Raw genomic sequence first — 22,761 nt, forward strand, 5'->3', positions numbered from 1 at the left:
ATGCTTTTTTTTGCCTCGGTCTTCACAGACAAGATCAGCTCCCAGACTGCTGCACTGGGCAACACAGTATGGGGAGGAGATGAGCAGCCCTCAGTGGTGAAGGAACAGGTTAAGGACTATTTAGAAAAGCTGGACATGCACAAGTCTATGGGTCCGGATCTAATGCATCCAAGGGTGCTGAGGGAGTTGGCTGATGTGATTGCAGAGTCATTAGCCATTATCTTTGAAAACTAGTGGCGATCAGGAGAGGATCCCAGATGATTGAAAAAAGCAAATACAGTGCCCATCTTTAAAAAGGGAAGAAGGAGAATCTGGGGAAATACAGCATCACCTCAGTCCCTGGAAACATCATGGAGCAGGTCCTCAAGGAATCCATTTTGAAGCACTTGGAGGACAGGAAGGTGATCGGGAACAGTCAATATGGATTTCACCAAGGGCAAGTCATGCCTGACCAACCTGATTGCCTTCTATGATGAGATAACTGGCTCTGTGGATATGGAGAAAGTGGTGGACATGATATATCTTGACCATAGCAAAGCTTTTGATACAATCTCCCATAGTATTCTTGCCAGCAAGTTAAAAAAGAATAGATTGGCTGAATGGACTATAAGATGGATAGAAAGCTGGTTGGATCATCAGGCTCAATGGGTAGTGATCAACGACTCGATGTCTAGTTAGCAGCCGGTATCAAGTGGAGTTCCCCAGGAGTCGGTCCTGGGGACGGTTTTGTTCAACATCTTCATTAATGATTAGGATGATGGGATGGATTGCACCCTCAGCAAGTTCCCGGATGACACTAAGCTGGGAGGAGAAGTAGATTTTCTGGAGGTTAGGGATAGGATCTAGAGTGACCTAGACAAATTGGAGGATTGGGCCAAAAGAAATCTGATGAGGTTCAACAAGGACAAGTGCAGAGTCCTGCACTTAGGACGGAAGAATCCGAGGCACTGCTACAGACTGGGGACCGAGTGGCTAGGAAGCAGTTCTGCAGAAAAGGACCTGGGGATTACAGTGGACAAGAAGCTGGATATGAGTCAGCAGTGTGCCCTTGTTGCCAAAAAGGCTAACGGCATATTGGGCTGCATTACTAGGAGCATTGCCAGCAGATCGAGGGAAGTGATTATTCCCCTCTATTTGGTACTGGTGAGGCCACATTTGGAGTATTGAGTCCAGTTTTGGACTCCCCGCTACAGAAAAGATGTGGACGAATTGGAGAGAGTCCAGCGGAGGGCAACGAAAATGATTAGGGAGCTGGGGCACATGACTTACGATGTGAGGCTAAGGGAACTGGGCTGATTTAGTCTCCAGAAGAGAAGAGTGAGGGGGGATTTGATAGCTGCCTTCAACAACCTGAAGGGGGGTTCCAAAGAGGATGGAGCTCGGCTGTTCTCAGTGGTGGCAGATGACAGAACAAGGAGCAATGGTCTCAAGTTGCAGTGGGGGAGGTCTAGGTTGGATATTAGGAAACACTGTTTCACTAGGAGGGTGGTGAAGCACTGGAATGGGTTACCTAGGGAGGTGGTGGACTCTCCATCTTTAGAGGTTTTTAAGGCCCGGCTTGACAGAGCCCTGGCTGGGATGATTTAGTTGGGGTTGGTCCTGCTTTGAGCAGGGGGTTGGACTAGATGACCTTCTGAGGTCTGTTCCAACCCTAATCTTCTATGATTCTATACGCTTATATGAATGTATCATCTTTGTATCATGAGTTATAAATATGTGTGGTATATTGATATCTCAAACTTGTGCTGTGCAGCTGGGTGACACCCACAGACAGATTGGCATCAGCACTGTCCAGCCTGTTCGATAGCCCATCATGGGAAATCATCTATACAATGAACCCATTGAGAGAAGCCAGGGGCTATGCCTATGAATCAGCAGGACATGGCCGTGGACATGGGACTCCATGTGCTCTTCCATGCCATGTGCTGTGAGCTTGTGTTTGGGACAAAGGATGCACAAGCCACATGACAATTGGCAAAGATATAAAAAGGCAGCTGCATCACCTCCTTTTAATCTTCAATCCTGCTTCTCAGCTCTCGAGTAACTTCTCTACAAACTGAAGCTTTGAACGAAGGACTGACAGACCTATCCAAGCTGTGGATGTGTTCCAGAGGGACTTTACAAGCCAGCAAACTCACCAATGCTGCTAAGAACCTGATATGTGGACTCTGAAGTCATATATATGTATCTGATTGCTTGACTATTTAACAACTCTCTTCTCGTTCTTTTCTTTTATAATAAAACCAGGGCCAGCTCCAGGTTTTCTGCCGCCCCAAGCGGCGGGAAAAAAAGAAAAAGGAAATCAGCGGCAGCACCATTCTTCGGCGGCAGTTCGGCGGTGGGTCCTTTGCTCCCTCTCTTCCTCTTCGGCGGCACTTTGGCAGCAGCTCAAGGTGAGGGACTGAGGGACCCGCCGCCGAATTCCCGCCGAAGACCCAGATGGGCTGCCCCAATGGCGGACAGAGTGCCACCCCTTTGTATTGGCCGCCCCAAGCACCTGCTTCCTTCGTTGGTGCCTGGAGCCGGCCCTGAATAAAACTGTTAGTTTTAGATACTAAAGGATTGGCTGGCAGCGTGGCAGCTTGGGTAAGATCCAAACCAATTTGCTGATTGTGAGCTGGCGACTGGAATGTAATAAAGGGGGCTGTGTGATTTCTTGATAACCAGTGTGGGGGATCAGGGGCACAGTCTGCGACTGGTTGGTGAATTTAACTACAGTGTTAACCACCAGTTTTGGGGGAATCAGCTCTCCTTTTTGAAGCCTGCCTTGGCCTTGGCATTTCCAGTGTGGGCTACTCTAAGCACCTCGGGTCACAGGGATATCACAGAGTTTAAGGCCACAAGGGACCACCAGATTATCCAGTCTGACCTCCTATACATCGCAGGTCACTGACACCACCCAGCACCCGCATGCTGAACCCAGTAACCAAAATTAAACCAAAATATCACAGCCCACTGGAGACTAAGCTATTGTGTGCCCCAGGCAGAAAATAGAAGGGACTGAGATGCGCCAATGTTGAAGGCCCCTGCAGTGGCAGGGAAGTGATGAAGTGAGCTACACCCAGAGGATACAATCCAGGCCTAGCTTTAAACCACAGCACCTGCCTGCCATGTGATGTGCCCAGCAGCTTGAGAGAACGTTTAGAGCAGATGGAGCCTCCGTTGCTTTTGCTAGAGGAGAGGCTGGGGAATGGCACAAACGAAACACCCAGGCTGGATGAAACCAGGAACCTCGGTGCCCTACCAGAAGAGGGATGGTCCGGGAAGACCCAGCTTGGTGAAGATGAGCACAAAGAGACCACCCAGACAAAGGGGCTTGGTGGAAATAGACACGGGGACGCACTCATCTGCCTCACCACAAGGGGTCACAAAAAGGGGCAGGTAGGCTTTAAAATTCACCCAGGGGGCGGAGAGGGGAGGGAACAACTGCTCATGGGATGTTCTTTTCTGCCCCCGAGTCCACTTCTAGCCACCCTTGCCCCAAAGTCCACCATCCCCCCCTGCAAAACAGACTAGACCCCTCCCCAGCCCTAGCCATCGTGCACACACCCAGCTGTTGGATGGGGGCTGCCCAAAAGCTGCCAGGCCCCTTACAGCGCTTTTGTCTACCCATACGTGGACTGAAGCCAGGCACTCTGAGACACAGCCTCTCCTTGTGTGCCGCCCCCAAAGCTCTGTTCAACAGGGACATGGAGATCAACAGAGCCCAGGGGCAAACCTGAGGAGGCGGGAGGCAGGGCATTCCCTGGGCTGTGGAATCCGCTGCTGGTCCTGAGCAGCTGAGCCAGAGTCCTGCCCCCAAGGGGTAATGCCCCAAACTCCTGCCATTAGATTCCAAGACCAGAAGGGACTGTTGTGATCACCTGTATAGCCCAGGCCAGGGGACTGACCCAGAATACATTCCTAGAGCAGATCTTCTAGAAAAGCATCCAGTCTTGAGATTGCCACGCCCTTTCGCCCACAAGCCAATGCTGCAACATGGCCCCAGTCAAGTGCTGCTAGAAATAAACAGCCTGGAGCACAGGGCAGGAGTTAGGTGGTGTGGTCATGGGATGGAGCCCTAAGTTCTAGTCTTGGTTCTACCAGGAGAGAGATATCTCAGTGGTTTGAGCATTGGCCTGCTAAACCCAGGGTTGTAAGCTCAATCCTTGAGGGGGCCCACTTAGGGATCTGGGGCAAAATCAGTACTTGGTCCTGCTAGTGAAGGCAGGGGGCTAGACTCAATGACCTTTCAGCTCTATGAGATAGGTATATCATGGGGATGGAAGGGACCTCAGGAGGTCATCTAGTCCAACCCCCTACTTAAAGCAGGACCAATCCCCAGACAGATTTTTGCCCCAGACCCCTAAATGGCCCCCTCAAGGATTGAACTCACAACCCTGGGTTTAGCAGGCCAATGCTCAAACCACTGAGCTATCCCTCCCCCCCAATAGATGGTATCTCCATATATACCACCCTAGTCCTGGTTCTTTCTCTAGGACATTGGCAAGTCCTGTCTCCCTGTGCCTTAGCTTTCCCTCTCTTTGTTTGAATTGTAAGCTCTTCAAAGCAGGGACTGTCTTTTGCTCTGTGTTTGTACAGCAGCTAGCGCAATGGGCCTGAACCCCAGCTGGTGCCTGTATGGGCTACTGTAAGATAAGTAATGCAGGACTGTTGTACTTCTGTACATTTGTAATGGGGCACAGATCCTGTAGGGATGGCGCCTTGGATATGTTTATCCTAATAACAATACTAACTGGTGGCTGGGCAGCTAGAGAGTGAGGAGCCGAGAGCGAGTATTTGATGGCTTGGGCGTCTTCCTTACATGGATTTCAGATAAGAACACAGGAACATAAGAATGGCCATACTGGGTCAGACCAAAGATCCATCTAACCCAGTATCCATTGCTCTCCCTTTGGTCCCATTTTATCAACGGACGCTACCATGAGCCAGCAACTCACCACGAGGTTCCCGATGACCATGACCATCAAGAAGACAATGAGGCACATGGGCTGGCCAGCCACCTGCATGCAGTCCCACATGGTCTCGATCCACTCCCCGCACAGGATGCGGAAGATGATGAGGAAGGCATGGAAGAAGTCGTGCATGTGCCAGCGGGGCAGCGTGCAGTCCAGAGAGATCTTGCACACGCACTCCTTATAGCTCTTCCCAAACAGCTGCATGCCCACCACGGCAAAGATGAAGACGATGATGGCCAGTACCAGGGTGAGGTTTCCTAGAGCCCCCACGGAGTTGCCGATGATCTTTATGAGCATGCTGAGGGTCGGCCAGGACTTGGCAAGCTTGAAAACTCGCAACTGCAAGGAGATGGAAACAGAAACCTTGATTGGCCTGTGGAACTCATTGCCACAAGATATCACTGACATCAAGAGGATGCAGGATTCTGAGTGATAGCATTCAAATAGTATCCAGAGTGATAGTGGTAAATACTAAAAACACAAGTGTTTTGGAAGGGGTACAAAGCTTCCACGCCTAACCCAACCTCTAACCACTGTGGGTTAGGAGGAAACTGTCATGGGGCAGATAGCTAACTACCTCCTGCATGGCTTCCTGCATCTTTCGCTGTAGCATCTGGTGCTGGCCTCTGATAGAGACAGGACACTGGTCTGGACGGACCTCGGGTCTGATCCAGCCAGCCTGGCTGTTCCTATATTAGCTCAGAGGGAATGCAGATGTCCCTGTGAGTTTAGCTACTGCCCCAATAAGGCTAGGGGAGCTGCTGTTGCCATTTCATCTAAAATGGACAGTACAGACATGCCTTCCTCGCACCCGCCATGCTAACAGCTCCGCCAGGGCACGCGGAACGTTCAACCTGGGCTGCACCAGCCTCATCTTTGAACCCAATGTGATTCAGTGAGCGTCACCGCCCGGGAGTTAGAAATGACCCTTCTCTGGATATGGCACTTGCCATGAAGCCCCTCAGCACAGCAGAGCCACTGGGCAACCTACCAGGCGGAAGGATCGGAGCACAGAGAGCCCCTGCACATTGGCCAGGCCCAGCTCCACCAAGCTCAGGGTGACAATGATGCTGTCAAATATGTTCCACCCCTGCTGGAAGTAGTCGTAGGGATCCAGGGCTATGAGCTTTAGCACCATCTCCGCGGTGAAGATCCCAGTGAAGACCTTTGAAAACAGACCCCGTTAGTGCTCATCACACAATCTGCACATCACAGTGCCCCGAGGGAGGGGGATGGGCCCAAGGGGGATCTAGCACCAGAGCCCACCCCGGCATAGAAAGCAGCAGTGGGCAGCTGACTGAGATCATGCCACGGCACAAGAGGGCCTGATCCAAAGCCTACAGAGTCTGCGCTGCTGCCAATGGACCCTGGCTTGGGGCCTTAATGCAGTGCACTCTGGCCCCCGGTGCCGACCACCCATCACATGAACATTCAGTGCTTTTCCTTTCAGGGCATATGATCAAAGCTACAGGTGCTGCTGCAGCTCCCCCTGACTTTGTTGTGTAAAAGTACGGGCTCAGGGCCATCTCCTGCATCGCCTCCAGGCTGGTTTCGGGGTGTGCTGAACAAGGCAGGACTGGGCCAGCCCTCGCCCACCCCGTCCCCAGTTATGATAGGGATCACAGGGCTCGCCATAGGCTCGGCCTCACACATGGATGGGAAAGCAGGTTTGCGTTTTAGCACGTCTGAGGGCATAGAAACAGCACAGATCCAGAAGAGGGAGGCTCCATCCTGCGACAGCCCCTTGGCCCTTACCCAACCTGGGAACAATTCCCCCCATGCGGTCCCTGGCAATGGGGGCAGGCCAATGGCAGGGCCAGAGCACACAGCGCTGTGGGGATTCTGAGCAATGGCAGAGCTCCTCCGAGGCAGCCCAGGCAGGGCGGAGGTAACTTACAGCAGACCTCCAGGGGCTAGTTACACTGGGGGCCGGTCACTCCCAGAGCAGCCCAGGGTTAAAGAGCTGCAAGTTTGATGCTGTGCCTCTGAGAGTCTGTCTGCACTGCTGTTGGGCGGTGCGACGGCAACATGCATCAACATATCCGAGTCAGCTTCGCTCTAGCTTTGCCAGGGGCTGTTGTAAAGGACCAAAGTGTAACTGAGTTAAAAAAAGAATTAGGTAAGTTGATGGAGGATAGGCCCAACAATGGCTATTAGCCAGGATGGGCAGGGATGCAAACCCATGCTCTGGGGTCCCTAACCTCTGACTGCCAGCCCCTGGGAGTGCATGACAGCAGATGGATCACTTATAATTGCCCTGTTCTGTTCACTCCCACTGAAGCAACTGCCTCTGCCTACTGTCGGCAGACAGGTTACTGGGCTAGATGGACCATTGGTCTGAGCCAGTGTGGCCATTTGTATCTTCTCTAGCTAGATGAAAGCTACCTCAGGTAATAATAGCAGTGAAGCTGTGGCAGCATGGAGGGTGGCGTGGGCTAGCCCTGCTCACCCAGGCCCCTGGGGACAGAGTGGAGCAGCCGCTGCCCATGCTACTGCCGTTGCACTGCTATTGTCACTCAGACAAAGCTAGCTCGGCTATGTCTCCACACTGTGCATCACACCCCGAGCGCAGTGTAGACAGGCCCTAACGGCAGAGCATAAAATGGCACGCACCAGGCATGACAGCACAGGAAAAGTAAAACTAAAGCAGATAGTCCAAGAGCCTCAGGAGACGCAGAGCCCTGGAATTCTCTTCCTGGGAGCCCAGAGAGGCCGAGTGCACTGGAGCTCTTTCGCTGGAAGCCGTGTGGGAGTGCGACGGGCTCCAGGAGACCCCGAACGAAGGTAGTGTCGCTGCTATGCGGCAGCTCTGGGCTGACTGGGAACGGGAGAAAGAGCACTATTGTGTGTGAGCCCTGGGTGAACGCTTTCGCCACCAATTGCCTTCAGAAATACTTGGGATGCGGGGATGTTGTCACAACAAAATAAAATCCAGTTGACCAAGTAGCACCCTCAAGTTACTTTCAACTCAGGAGGAAACCCAGGGGTCCTGTCCAGCGCTCTGCCTCTGTCATTCCTCCTGAGGTCAGCTGCTGGGTAAAGCGATCTGGCTTTTACACATTACTGTCTTATTGGGACTATAACGATGCTCTGCATTATCGCATTACCTCAGTACAGTAGCAATTATGTGACAATTAGCCACCTACTACAAGTGTTTGCATTTCATGGCCCTGAGTTCTGGGTGTGCAGAGCTGGGCTGATGGTAGGTTGCACACACGACATGTGTTCAGCTCAGCAATGCTCATTTTGCTGACTTTAGTTTCCATTTGTATTTGACTCCTGCTGGGCTTCATCTCCTCACCGGCCAGACTGATTATAATCATATTGTCTCGTCGAGCCACAGGGTGCTGGGCCAGATGCAGGAATTCCTGGGTGAAATCCGCTGGTCTGTGCTAGGCAGGAGGTCAGACAAGATGATCATGCGAGCCCAATGAGAAGGTCTCTTCATTCTAACTCCCTTACCTCTCTCTCCCACAAGGTTTTCTTCAGAGATTCTGCCTGGGCTCAGTCCAAAAGGGAGTTTGCTGGGAAGGGGAGGGAGCGTGGGTCTTGTGGAATCCATTCGGCTGCTTTCTGAGCTGGAGACAAACACTTTCTCTTACAGTTCTGACTGAGTTTGGCACTCAAATGGCAGCAAGCGTTACCGTCACCATGGGCCAGATTTTCAAAAGAGTTCTGTGCCCCAGTGTGCTGAGCTCTGGCAAATCTGGCCACTGATTTTGGTGCCCAAACTGTAACCGAGCTCTGAGGATCCGGCTGCATGAGGCTGGGAGAAGCTATCTCTGATACGTTTAAATCAGCGAATCCGTCTCTGAAGGGCTAGTGGGCTAGCTGACCTTTCCGCTCATGCTCAATACCCGGTTTCCCCCTCATCCCAAGTGTCTACAGCAGGAAGAGGTTTTATTCCAACTCTCCAACTTTCGGTCATGGCCCACAAAGTCACGTCTGTGCCCTGAGTCTAGGCACACGGTGTATGTAACTCCCGTGGGCAATCCACCAGCGGGCGGAAGCGCTGGCTTCCTGCCATGCTCCCCCACCTCGGAATTCATGGACCATCCTTCACTGGAGTTCCATAAGGTCGGGGGGAGCAGGATGGGAGGGGAGAGAGTGAGGAGCAGCTGGGGTCCCTGGCAGGCCTTGGTCTGGAGCAGGATCACATCCTGCTCTGCTGCTGGAGGCAAGCGGTTTGCAAATGTGCTGAGGTCTGATCCTTGAGAGAATGGTTTGAATCCCTGGGCTCCCACGGCACGAATGACAGGCACGAGGTGCAGGCAGGGGGCAAGGCCGAGTGGGTGCTTGGCAGCAGCAATGTGGATGCTTAGGCCATTGGGAGCATGCTCACTCTCTCTGCATGCACAGCCCTGCCTGGGGAAGGCACTGGCAGGGCTCTCTGCCTCCCCCACCCCCCGCTGTCCTCCTGGACTTAACCTCTGCAGGAGGATTGTAAATAGACTAAAGGAAAAGCCAGAGCTGGTTTTGTGGATAGCCTGTGCTAAACCCAATAGTCTATTAATCCCCTTGTATTTCCTGAATGAAATCAGATACAAAGCCGGTATGTGACTAGCGTCATTCTGCCTAGGGCTGCTGGCCCCCACGCCGTGTCCGTTCAGCAGCTATGCACAGAGGCTCTGGGAGTGAGACTAACCTAGCCATGTGAGGGAAGGCGGAGAAGGTTGGGGCCTGCTTTATGTTCCAATGCAAAGGGAAATGGAGTGAAGTCATAACATACTGGGTCCCCTGCATGGAGGGAGAGCCAGGGACAGAGAGTGCCTGGACACGCACAGTCTGCTCTGGGGGGTGAGATGGCAAGGGTTGTGCACACAAAGGGAAACAGGTAGATATTGACCCCAGTTCCCTTCGGCTCCCCCCGGTCTTACGGCAAGGTGACAACAAGAATTGCTGGGTGCTTGCCTCTCTGCCATGTAGCACCTAATGCAGGCCTGCTCTGCTCACGCTGAAAGCCACGGGGCAGGGAGGGGGAGCTAATGCAGGCTTTGCAGTGACACACGTACAGGATATGGCTACCTTGCAATGGGGGGTGACTGCGGCATGCATCGCCCAATAGCAGTGAAGCCGCGGCAGCACAGGCCTTAGTGCGGGCAAGCTGCCCAGGGTCTGGGCTGGGCTCGTATCAGATCTAGCTCAGGGCTGTCTGCCTGTCCTGCCCTCCCGCCCCAAATGTCGCACTCACACAGCGCTGGCTTCTCATCTCTTTGCCGTTTTGGGATGGTCTCTTCCTCACTCTCGATGCCCAGATGACGTTTCCTTCGGCCCAGGGATCAGAGCCCCCTGGCTGTACCACTCAGTTGTGCCCCATTCTCTCAGGCACCTGGCCGTCTCTCACCTTCGGCATCAAGCTCACAACCTTCTTGGCCAGCATAGTGCGATCTTCTTCCATCTCTGCTACACCTGCTCCTGCTCCCCTTTATCCAACGCCAGCCTCCTGTCTCACCGCTCCTTCTTCCTCCTCCTGCCTGGTGCTCCCTTCCCCTCCTGTTGCCTGGACCTGGCAGTTCCCAAGGAGTCTGCCCTTACAGTCACACTTGGACGCTGTTCTCGCCGCCCTGCCCCTCAGTTCTGAATCGATTTCCGGGGCTGCTGTCTTGAGCCCTGCATGAGCTGGGAGCTGCGCTGTGCTGCGCCCTGCCCAGAGAGCCAGGGGTCCAGCTTCCAGGCTGTTTATTGAGGCTGCAGCATTTCCAAAAGTGGCCTCCAATCTGTCTGCCTAGAACCTGATTCTCCAAAGAACGGCACACACAGACCCCAGGGCATTTGTGGGGCTGTGGGCACTCAGCGCCTCCGAGCATCACACCAATTGGTTTCAAGGCAGGCTCCCAGAAACAGTGGTATGTGTGCCTGACAGCTCCCCCTCTGTGCCTGATCCACAGAGCCTGTTACAGCCCAGCTCTTTAGCACCAGCTGGGACAGCTCTTGAGGTCCCCAGTTTGTCTGGGTTTGCTACGACAAACAATGGGCTGTAACAGACTGACCTGCTCTGCAGATCGGGCGCAGAGGGCCACCGGTACCACACCCTCACGAGTGGGCTGCAGGGCCACCAGGATCAGTAGCCCCCTTTAAAATGATGGGCCTTCATTGGCCTCTTGAGGAGTTTGTGAGAACATGGCTGGGTGAAACATGCATCCTCCGCTGTATGGCAACATTTTAACCTGGGGTTCAGGGGAGCCAAGGGGAGTTAGCAATTTGATGGGGGCTGGCCATGCCCCAGTGAAATTCCCAGGCAGGATGGCAATTGTGTGGCACGTTCCAGTGGTCTGTGAAGAGCTACAGGAATGTTAACATTTGCCCCTCAGCAGGGCCCCCCCATACCCAGCAAAGTGCCTTGGAGTCTCCTGCTTCTGCTGACAGCTAAGAGGATCCCGTGTCCAGATGCAAGAGTTCAAATGGCCCTGTGCAGCCCAGCGAGGAGAAAATACCCGATTCAGAAGACACAAGGGAATGAAATCATCATTTTGCCCCCCGGGGCCATGGGGACACCTCGCAACATGTAAACAGAAGCGGCTTGGGCTCAGACTCCGGCTTTGCTGGGGAGGAGATCACAGCTAGGTGACAAATACGGAGTCTTCTCAGGCTTGGGATTACCAGGGAGCCAACAGGAGTTAGGTGCTTACTTCACAGATTCCAGTGGGATTTGGGTGCCTATCTCCTTTCGACTCCTTGGGAAATCCCACCTGCACAGCCACGTGAACACCCAGACGGGTAACAAGCAAGGCCGGTGGCTGACATCCAGGATTTGCCAGGGCAGAGAACAGGCTGGTAGGACCAGTCTTCAGGGCTGTGCCTTGATGGACAGCCTGGCTGTCTGGGGTCTCATCTTCACTTGGAATTGCCCATGCTGGCAGTGGTCTTTTTGACCAGGCTCCCTACAGTGGGCTGGGACTCGTCCACAGGGCTGTGATGCACAGTTGCATCAAGGATGACAAGGAGGTGTCAGGCCACATGAGCTTCTCCAGGGAAGCTCCAGCAGGAGAAATGGGCGGCCCCTGGTCCCCTTCTGCCTCTCGTGGTAGCTTTCCTTGAGTTGGTGCAGTCACGCTGCAATCCAACCCTGCTCAGCACCGTCCCTGCAGTACGGCAGGGGGCTGTCCACACGCCCGCAGTCACTGCTCATACGTCCCTCGCCGAGCTCTGGAGCAGAGCTGTAAAGGGTGATCAATGGAAAAATCAAAGCCAGGCAATTTCCTACCAGGTTCCCCACAGTTAGCACGTTCTCAAACTCTTCGGTCATCGGGTAGTGCTCCATGGCCATGAACAGCGTGTTGAGAACAATGCAGATTGTGATCCCCAGGTCAACAAACGGGTCCATCACGATCAGCCGTACAAACGCCTTCAGCTTCAGCCAGAGAGGGCAGCAGTCCCAGACCAGGAATGTATGGGCGAATTTATACCACCAGGGCGGACATTTCTGGTGAGCTTCCTCTAGCTCTGAAAACAAGAGACAAAGACCCCGTGTCATTGCCCAGGTGCCTCCAGAGAAGAGTCACATGCTAAGTCAACAGATGGGAGCTTGGCTGAGGATTCTTGATCCAGTCTAGTGGTGGCAACAAGACTAGTGCATTGGGACACTGGGCATAGAGTGGGTGCAAAAGGGTGCCAAACTCTTTGTTATGGTTGTGCAAAGGACTGTTTGGGGCACACAGATGTGGTAGGCGTCATGAAGGTGTAACAGAAACACAGGCATCTGTGGGACACAGGCATTATCTTCGTCCTCGAGAATGTGCTCATTAGGCTGTATGCAAACCCACTGGCAGACACCTGTCTGCTCCTGTCCAGGATGTGACGTTTCCCAGCGCAGCACAGGAAAACAACTTGGTGGAGAAAAGTGTCTGAACCCAGCTTGGCTGGGCTGACATTCAAAAATGCAGCTGATCTAAGCTGGGGCTTCCAAATGAGCCGAGAGTTCAGTACCCAAATCCCACTGAACTGGTTATTTATATATTTATTTGTATTACCGTAGCAACCAGGAGCTCCACTCCTGGCCCTGAACCCTATTGTACTATGTGCTGAACAAACAGATGATCCCTGCCCTAAGTGGCTTACAATCGGAGACAGCCATTGCAACTGAGTGCCTAACTCCCTTGGGCCTCTGAATAGCCCAGCCCCAATGATTGTTGAACAGCTGCATCTCTGATGGAACAGATCCAGGGGAAATGCAGCTGATCCACTAAACCAAAGAGGACCGGAAAGGGCCAGGAGTCAATGAATAAACTATTCCTGGTCTAGCAGACCTTTCCTGTGCTTTGGATCTTGGCTATCTTCATGGGGGCCCGTCCCCCAGGGCACGTGGGGTCAGCTGGAATGCCCGAACTGACAGTGCCTTTGCTGGACCAGCTTGCAGCTTTCCTATTGATGTTCACAGATGGGATTGGCTAAGGGCTGGCGTCGAAGAGACATGCCTTAGCCAGGAGGGTAAATCAGTGAATGAATAGAGTGCGCTTTTATTTAGGAAGTCACCGAATCACTCCTGGCTGCACTTGCTATAAAGACTGAATAGCAGCTCTGGCTGGGTCCATAACGCAAACCGTTGCCGAGGAGTCTATGGGACATCTTACTCGAGTCAAGAAAAACGTCCCATGTGGGCCTGGCCGTGGAACCAGGCGGCCAGGAGCTAAGAGATGAATCTGGGGTTTGAAGTGATATTATGACTGTTTGCAATCTCGCTGTGCTCATTTTCTCATCTCTTTGGAATCCTGGCCACAGCCACCAAAATACACAGCCTCTGCCTCAAAGGCCTTGGGCAACAAGCACTGTTCACAGGTTATCAGCAGGGATTGACAGCACGCTTTTCTGTGGAGAGCATGCACTACTGTCACCTAAGCTAAAGGAGCAACTTCTTGAGCAGCTACTTTGGGGGACCAGGCACTAGAGGAGATTGGACCTACATGGACCTACACTAAACAGTCTTACAATCTAAGACAAGCAGCAGACAAAGGATGGGGAAGAGGGGAACAGCATAGCATAGCTAGATTGGAGCTGGGATAGCACTGAATTGTGTTGATAGCAAACCTTGGGGGGGGGGGGAACCCCAGGGAGGGAGAATGTTGGCACAAGAACTAAAGGGGAGAAAACTGTCTGGGAATAAATTTAGCCTAGAAATTAGAAGAAGATTTCTAACCATCCGAGGTGGGAGGGTCTGGCACAGCCCCTCACCCCCACCCCAGTGGGCGCAGTGGGGGAAGCCAACCTCACTAATTTTAAGATGGAGCTTGCTAAGTTTATGCACAGAATAAAAGGTCGGGTTGCGGGCGATATAGCGAGGGCCGCACTCACTGACCCGACAGGTCCCTTCCAATCCTATGTTCCTATTCTCTGGTTTATATTAAGCAACATTTGTCCTGAAAATCCTTTTTGCTTCTCAGAGTCTTTATGGATCTGACATTGATTGTCAGCATTACAGTCAATCCATACTGAGCTCTCTGTGACACATGGGAGCATGTCCTCAGCTTGGCATTTTCCAGCTGAACAGTACCCAGCACAGCCCCTGCTTTATCAGGGCGGGAATCTACCTTCCATGGTGTTAGAGATCATGCTGACTGCGCTCTCTGCTCTCTGCTGGAGACCAGGCCCGTCTTGGCTGCCTGCTAGCACGTGATCAGGATCGGACTTGCCTTGCTCATCCACAGGACTTGGCTACAAAAAGGAGAGCAGGTCATAGTATGAGAACATGGGTCACAGCAGTCCGTTAAATGCACTTCGAGGGAGGGCAGCATAACAAATAACATGGGTCCTCGTGGCACAGCCTGGACTGTACTAAAAGGAAGAACTAGGTAGGTAATAACCAGATGGGTCTGGGGCTACTGTGGGAAGCTCCTTAAACCATCAGATAACTCTATGGCTGCAGTAAAGGCAGGTCATTAGTCTCCTGAGGGATGTCTTAGGCTGAAAGCTGTATAAAAGGGAAGTGATTGGAGCTGGGGACAGGACAGGGTCTTGGCTGGAGTGTTAGCCCCAGATGTTCTGCTTGCTGCAATGGCTGTGATGGACTGTTACAGCCCAGCAGAACAAGTTGGAGCAGCCCTCGGACAGTGGCTCCCTTCAGCCCCAGGACAGACAAGTCCAACCTCTCCCCACTTGGTCCCTCTGCTGGGCTCTGCAGCAGTGCAGAGACAAATCCAGCCCGCCATGCACAGACAGCACCAGAGAGAGGAAACATAACCAGTATATACTTCCTCAACCGTCGCCGAGCGCTCCAGCATGACCCTGGGTATGACTCGCCCGTTGCAGTCTTTGGATTTGCCTTGGTTGTTAGCCGCAGCTGGGGCAGAGTCCCCTGTCTTCTTCTCCACTGCGCTGCTGCTCTGGGAGCTGCCGCTTGATTTACGGTCTCGTAACTGCAAAGAAACCAGAGACTTTTGGGGTGGGAGCTTCCTCAGTGGGATGCAGTGTGTGTGTGTGTGTTGGGGGGAGGGGAGGGAATCTTTCTGCGGAGACTGAGGCAATGGTTTGATAACACATTTCTCTTTGCTTAATGCTTAGTCTTTCCTCATGTAAACAGGTCAGGATGCACCTTGGAAATGACGCAGCCCGTGCTGCCTCCCTGCCAGTTCCACACAGGAAGGGACATGGTTATCTCCTTGGGGAATGGAAATGGTGCAGCCTCTCCCACTGCTGACGTGCCTTTTCTCCTCGGGCCCCAGAGCTACCGCTGTGGGCAAACAGTTCTCCCCTCTCAGCTGAGGTGACCAGAGAGCAAGTGTGAAAAATCAGGACGGGGGTGGGGGGTAATAGGCACCCATAAAAGGCAAAGCCCCGAATATCGGGACTGTCCCTATAAAATCGGGACATCTGGTCACCCGACTCTCAGCACATTCTCAGATCAAAGCAAACCAAACTCAAAGCAGAGTGACTTAGACAAATTGGAGGATTGGGCCAAAAGAAATCTGATGAGGTTCAACAAGGACAAGTGCAGAGACCTGCACTTAGGACGGAAGAATCCCATGCGCCACTACAGGCTGGGGACTGACTGGCTAAGCAGCAGTTCTGCAGAAAAGGACCTGGGGATTACAGTGGATGAGAAGCTGGATATGCGTCAGCAGTGTGCTCTTGTTGCCAAGAAGGCTAACGGCATATTGGGCTGCATTAGTAGGGGCATTGCCAGCAGATCGAGGGAAGTGATTCTTCCCCTCTATTCGGCAATGATGAGGCCACATCTGGAATATTGCGTCCAGGTTTGGGCCCCACATTACAGAAAGGATGTGGGACAAATTGTAGAGAGTCCAGCACAGGGAAATTAAAATGATCAGGGGGCTGGGGCATATGACTTATGAGGAGAGGCTGAGGGAACTGGGATTGTTTAGTCTGCAGAAGAGAAGAGTGAGGGGGGATTTGATAGCTGCTTTCAACAACCTGAAGGGGGGTTCCAAAGAGGATGGAGCTCGGCTGTTCTCAGTGGTGGCAGATGACAGAACAAGGAGCAATGGTCTCAAGTTGCAGTGGGGGAGGTCTAGGTTGGATATTAGGAAACAGTGTTTCACTAGGAGAGTGGTGAAGCTGGTAGGAAGAGAAGCTGGATATGACCTTTTGGCAGGACATGGATTAGCCACTTCCTTATCTGAATGAATGTGGGGGGAAAGCAAGTTGGGGGTGTATTTAATGATTGCACACTTGGCCCTTATGAAGGTCTCTTGCCAAAGGTGGGTGAGCATTAGAGTTCAGCTATGAACTTTGCACCTTAGGCCCTCCCTGCAGAGAACAATGATGGGCAGACACCAAGGTCTTCAAGAGAAAGTGAACCATCTCCACGTAGGACACAGTAGCTAAACATGGGCTGGAAACAGACATCCTGGTTCAAATGCTGGGGGATCAGAGGCAGATGACTGAGACAGCAAAACACAATTTTGCATTTTTCTTGATCAGTGAGGAAGTTGGTCATTTGCCCAACCAAAAATTAGATTTTCAGGGATGGGTCATGGAGAAAAATCGGAAAGAAGCCAGCAAGGGCCAAAATGGTGATTAGAGGATATTAAAAATGACAAGTACCTGGAGCAGACACAGGCAAGGCAGCTGTGTCAGGTGCTGGAGAAGCTTTTGCCCATGTTTTACAGGCTTGCTATGTTTAGGGAGTGGATGAAGGGATGGGCTCGCCGAGGGGAAGGGAAGATGAGGAAGAGCAGAGGGAGAGAGGCTCACTGGGCAGAAGAGTGAACTGACCCAGTGGCAATGGTAAGGGGAGGTGGGAACTAACAGCCAACAGCAACACAGCAAACGAGACAAGAGATCCTAGGCTGCAGCTAAGGAGACCTTGTCACAACAGAGGACGGGGGTTCAAACGTGACCTTAAGCCACCTCCCCGCCCCCAGGTCCTGGGCCATTCCTTCAGAGTAAGATAGACCTGTCTGAGGGTCACTCTGACGTGCACCTGCTGCAATGCCTGACAGCACCAGGATGCCTAGGCCACACCCCTATTGCTCTGACCACACCCCTATTGCTCTGACCACACCCCTATCGCTCTGACCACACCCCCTAGGCGAGCTGCAGGGCAGAGCAGCCACAGTGCAACCAGTAAGGTTGCCAACCCTCCGGGATTGTCCTGGAGTCTCCAGGAATTAAAGATGAATCTTTAATGAAAGATTATGTCATGTGATGAAACCTCCAGGAACACTTCCCACCAAAACTGGCAACCCTACAGCCCAGGATTGGAGCCCCAGAGGCTGCATTACAGAGCGGAGTGAAGGATGGTGCCAGAAGGCCGTGAAGGCCCTTCCCATCTGCTGCTCACAATGTGGGCAGGACCCCTGAGGCTGCTGGGCCTGGTGCCTAGGGGTGGGTCCAATGGGGAGGTGGGAGGAGGTAGGACTGGACATCCCTAATTTTACTTCCTTCAGGTCTGCCTGGCACTGGCTGCTTTGAGAAAGGAGCCATGAGGATTTGGGGACTTCAGCCCAGCCCTGCAAGCTCCTCCCAGCTCCGGCAGGGAATGGCCATACAGAACTGCCAGGCTTCTTCTGAGCCACGTTTGCACCCTGTCCTCTGTTGTGCCGGGGGCTCCTTAGCTTCAGTGGAGGACCCCATAGCCTGGATCTCTCGTCTCATTTTTTGGGATGACGTTGGCTGTTAGTTATCTGTAATCCCACCCCTCCCTACCACTGCCACTGGCTGAGCTTGCTCTTCTGCCCAGTGCCTCTCCTCTTCCTCATCTTCCCTTCCCCTCGGTGCCCCCTTCCTTTGATCCTTTCCACCCAACCCCCTACACTTGGTAGCCTGAGCTGCAGAGTCCACTCTGGCACTAGTTCCAGCCCTGCCCTGTCGACCTGGTCCGGGTGGCTTGCTCCCAGCTTCAGTTCAGACCTAGACTCCGGCCCCACATTCTTAGTGCGCCCAGTCCCCATGGCAGCCAGGCCCCCGTAGCACTGACCAGTTTCTCTTGTTCCTCCTGATGTTTCTTCAGCTGCTCCAGGAGCTGCTGAAACTCCTCCTCTCTCTGCTGCTCCTCCAGCATGGTAGCATCGTTTTGCTCGGCGTAGGCCATTGCTACAACAGCCAGGATCAGGTTGATGAGGTAGAAGGAACCAAGGAATATGACCACCACAAAGAAGATCATGTACGTTTTCCCAGCGGCGCGGAGGGTCTGTGGAAAGAAGAGGCATGTTCCATCATAGAAGGTCAGACCACTAGCCTATTTACTCTCTAATTGCTAGGCTACCTGCCTAGCACGCGTCTGACAAAGTGGGTATTCACCCACGAAAGCTTATGCTCCAATACTTCTGTTAGTCTTAAAGGTGCCACAGGACTCTCTTGCTTTTTACAGATCCAGACTAACATGGCTACCCCTCTGATATTAGGCTACCTTAGTGCCTCTTCCTAGTGATGGGTGTGGCTTTGAGTGACGTTCTCCACACATAACTGAGAGGACCTTACTCCCAGCTAGCCCTCACCTCATCGCTTATGCTGCGGTGAGTGTCAGTGGGTTGTGAGTTATGCTACAATCCCCAGAAACCTCAGCACAACTGGGCTCTCCTCTGGCATGCCCACTGGGATGGCATGCGTGGTGCTTCCACCACAATTACAGCAGTGGTCTGAGGGATGGCCGTGAATGAAAACAACAGATTCTCACGCTCCTGAGGGGCTGAGAAGTCGAACCTGGATATGGAGAGCAGACTCTGATCATCACAACAGGCTCATCCAAACGTCCCTGGCCCCGGGAGGTCTCAGACTCTGGGTACAGATACAAACTGGCGGGCTCAGTAGAACGTGAGTATACCTGTGTGATCTTGCCCTCTAGTGACGCCCCAACAGAGAAGATAGAGGACCTGCTATTCCCACCAGCTGTGAGTCCTCCTTCAGCGCCAGCCCCTATCCTTGCAACTAAGGGCAAAGGTTGCAGTCCCAGCTCCCAATGTGCCTGGGAGGGATTTATTTAGTGGATTGTGATTATGTCTGTTGTCAACTGTAGCATGTGGACTGGTTACATCAGGCCCAGCTCCATGGAAAATATGCCCCATTGCACTCAGCCAGGTGCTCCCTTTCAGCCCAGATGCTTTTGGATGAATATCTATAAGCAACAAGCTCCCACGTGCTTTACACTGTGTTACCAGAGGCACGTTTTAGATCTCCCAGCCCACAGATGGACTGGACTCTCCATCACCACACACAAAACAAGAGGAAATTAAAAAAAACCAACCCCACAATGACCTTTAATTCAAAGGACCCCTGCCATGTGTGGGGACGTGCAATCGAACGCAAGCTATTGCCTCTGCCAGTGGGAAAACCCAAATAAAAGGAAAGAAAGGGCTCACCAGCTGGAAGAGATTCTCCCAAAAGTCCTGAGTCATGAGGCGGAAGAGGGAAAGGAAAGCCCAGCTAAAAGTGTCATAGCTGGTATAGCCATAGTTCGGATTCCTTCCTGCTTTCATACACATGTATCCTTCAGGGCACTTCCTGCCAGAGGGAGCAGAGAGGAGAGGGTATGTTAGTGCCGGGTTCAGCCCCTGCCTGGCCCAGGAAGGGTAAGCCAGGGCAAAAGGGAATCTAGTTTTATGTTCAGAAACTCGAGGAAGGTGCAAGGTGCAAAGGGCCCAGTTTTACCTGCACAACCCCAGTGAAGCAAGTGGGCTTGCATAGAGGTGACTCAAGGCCAGATGGAGAAGCATTCAATTCAGAGTCAGATCTGCTCTCACACACATACACACACACACACACAGCTTGCACCAACACAGCATGCACCAACAGCCATGCACATTTGCAGACAATTAAGCCAAGACTTTCAAAACTGGGTGCCGGGGAAATGGGGTCAGGGTGCGGGGGATTGCCCCCCCCCCCGACCTGGCGTGCCTGGAGTTGAGGTGCGGGGGCAGCAGGAGTGTTGGGCAGGTGGATCAGACGCGGGGGAGCCCATTTTTCTGGGTCTCCCCAATTGGCCGGGGCCCCTGGGCACGGGCCCTGTTGGCCCAGTGGCTAATCGACCACTGCCTCACACTCCCTAGCTCCCTCCCAAAAGATGGCTGCTCTAGATCTTTGTTCGTGGTCAGGGTCGGCTCCAGGGTTTTTGCCGCCCCAAGCAAAAAAAAAAAAAAAAAATTGCTATCTGCGGCGGCAATTCGGCGGAAGGTCGTTCGCTCCAAGTGGGAGTGAGGGACCATCTGCCGAATTGCCGCCGAATAGCTGGATGTGCCGCCCCTCTCCAGAGTGGCTGCCCCAAGCACCTGCTTGGCAAGCTGGTGCCTGGAGCCAGCCCTGTTCGTGATGCTGTGTGGAAAACTTGACTGTCCACCGCGGCTGTTACAGGAAGTTTGAACAGCCACTAACACATTCTATTGACTTGGCATTTTAATCTGCACAGTCCCAGCAACCGGAGCCAGCAACATGAGGAGGTGCCATTTGAAGAACTTGTCTTGCTTGCACTGTCACTTCTGTTTCAGGAAACGGGCAGAACTTCCATGAGACTCCAGTGGATGTCCCGGCAGCATTTTCTGGCCCAAAGAGCTAATGATGGAGCAGGAGGAGGACACAGACATGGCTGATGCTGCTCATGACTCTTGGCAAAGCTGCTGCTGAAGCAGGGCCACAAACACGGACTGGTGGGATCACATCACCATGCAGTTTGTGAGCAGCTTGCCCTGCCCCTCCAGCATAAAGACATGCATGATGAAGGCCACGCCGGCCCAGAGGCGGGTTGTTATACCTGTCTGGAAGCTGGCTACTCCAGACTGCTATAGGGACATTATTAACCAGCTTGGTGTTGGAAGGTCGGCTGTGGGTAAAGTGGTGGCAGAAGTTTCTGAGGCAGTCAGGCGTGTGAGTTACTCCCAACGTGGAGTTATTGCTGACTTTGAGAGAATGGGGTTTCCAGACTGCACTGGGGCTATTGATGGGACTCATGGGCCCATCGTTTGTCCTCCTCAAGAAGCACATGAGGACATGAACTGCAAAGGGTACTGCTCCATTGCTATGCAGGCCCAGGTGGACCACAGACTCCAATGGATGCCGGCGTGGGCTGCACTGGACAGGTCATGATGCCAGGGTTTTCCGCTTATCGGGGGGCTACATTCAAGGACAGGCTGGGACACTATTCCCACCAAATGACATTGTCAAAAGTGGAGCTACTGTCTCCCCTGTTTTCTTGAGGACCTCACGTGCCCCCTTTTGCCTTGCCTCATCAAACTGTCCCCTGATCTCAGAGGCCCTGGCAAGAGGAGGTTGAATGACATGCTCCGCCGGCGTGGAATGTGCTTTTGGAAAGCAGCCACATATGCTACCAAAGTATTCAAACGTATGGCGAGTGAACAGCACACCTATGAGCGGAGTGGGCTGCTCAGCTACCAAGGTGGCCCCCGAAATGGGGCTGCCTATCTGGAGTTCCTGCGATGGGAAAAGTTAGCAGCTATCAGCACCCGGGATTGGGTCAAAAGTCATGAGGGAATGAAGAGGATGCTGCGTTAGCACACACATGGCTCAGTGCTTCCTCAAGGCTTCCGACATAGCTTGTTATGGCTGGATGCAAACACACAGACCTGCACTGCCATGGCCCTTACATCCCCTCCGGCACATTTCTGGACTGAATTCAAACCCCCAGTCGTATTTGGGAGAAATGATTTCGTCATCCATGGATGGCATGGACTACATTTAACAGAAATGGGTGAGATTTGAAAATGGATTACAATTCAACCACCTGTTTGGGTGGCTTGTCACTCCGGTGGGGTGCGGTGGAGCAGTGTGCATACATGGAAGGCAATTTCATAGAATCATAGAATATCAGGGTTGGAAGGGACCTCAGGAGGTCATCTAGTCCATCCCCCTGCTCAAAGCAGGACCAACCCCAACTAAATCATCCCAGCCAGGGCTTTGTCAAGCCTAACCTTAAAAACCTCTAAGGAAGGAGATTCCACCACCTCCCTAGGTAACCCATTCCAGTGCTTCACCACCCTCTTAGTGAAAAAGGAGGTCCTAATATCCACGCTAGACCTCCCCCACTGCAACTTGAGATCATTACGCCTTGTTCTGTCAACTGTTACCACTGAGAACAGTCTAGATTCATCCTCTTTGGAACTACCCACTTAGCCCGATGATCTAGCCAGTTTTCTATCCACCTCATAGTCCATTCATCCAGCCCATACTTCTTTAACTTGCCGGCAAGAATATTGTAGGAGACCGTATCAAAAGCTTTGCTAAAGTCAAGGAATAACACGTCCACTGCTTTCCCCTCATCCACAGACCCAGTTATCTCCTCATAGAAGGCAATTAGGTTAGTCAGGCATGACTTGCCCTTGGTGAATCCATGCTGACTGTTCCTGATCACTTTCCTCTCCTCTAAGTGCTTCAGAATTGATTCCTTGAGGACCTGCTCCAT

At 52.7% G+C, this 22,761-nt stretch overlaps 1 protein-coding gene across 1 annotated transcript in view; it reads right to left on the bottom strand.

The window, feature by feature from the left end:
- Positions 1-22,761, bottom strand: part of SCN4A (sodium voltage-gated channel alpha subunit 4) — a 114,844-nt gene that overhangs the window by 61,305 nt on the left and 30,778 nt on the right. The window contains exons 8-14 of the mRNA XM_054014154.1: positions 19,712-19,853; positions 18,331-18,543; positions 15,143-15,307; positions 14,483-14,606; positions 12,163-12,401; positions 5,950-6,123; positions 4,941-5,297 (exon numbers count right to left, since the gene is read on the bottom strand). Coding sequence (XP_053870129.1) covers positions 4,941-5,297; positions 5,950-6,123; positions 12,163-12,401; positions 14,483-14,606; positions 15,143-15,307; positions 18,331-18,543; positions 19,712-19,853 — 1,414 coding nt within the window. The remainder of the gene's footprint in view (positions 1-4,940; positions 5,298-5,949; positions 6,124-12,162; positions 12,402-14,482; positions 14,607-15,142; positions 15,308-18,330; positions 18,544-19,711; positions 19,854-22,761) is intronic.

The sequence above is a fragment of the Malaclemys terrapin genome, chromosome 25 (assembly GCF_027887155.1).
Source record: "Malaclemys terrapin pileata isolate rMalTer1 chromosome 25, rMalTer1.hap1, whole genome shotgun sequence".
Taxonomy (NCBI): domain Eukaryota; kingdom Metazoa; phylum Chordata; order Testudines; family Emydidae; genus Malaclemys; species Malaclemys terrapin.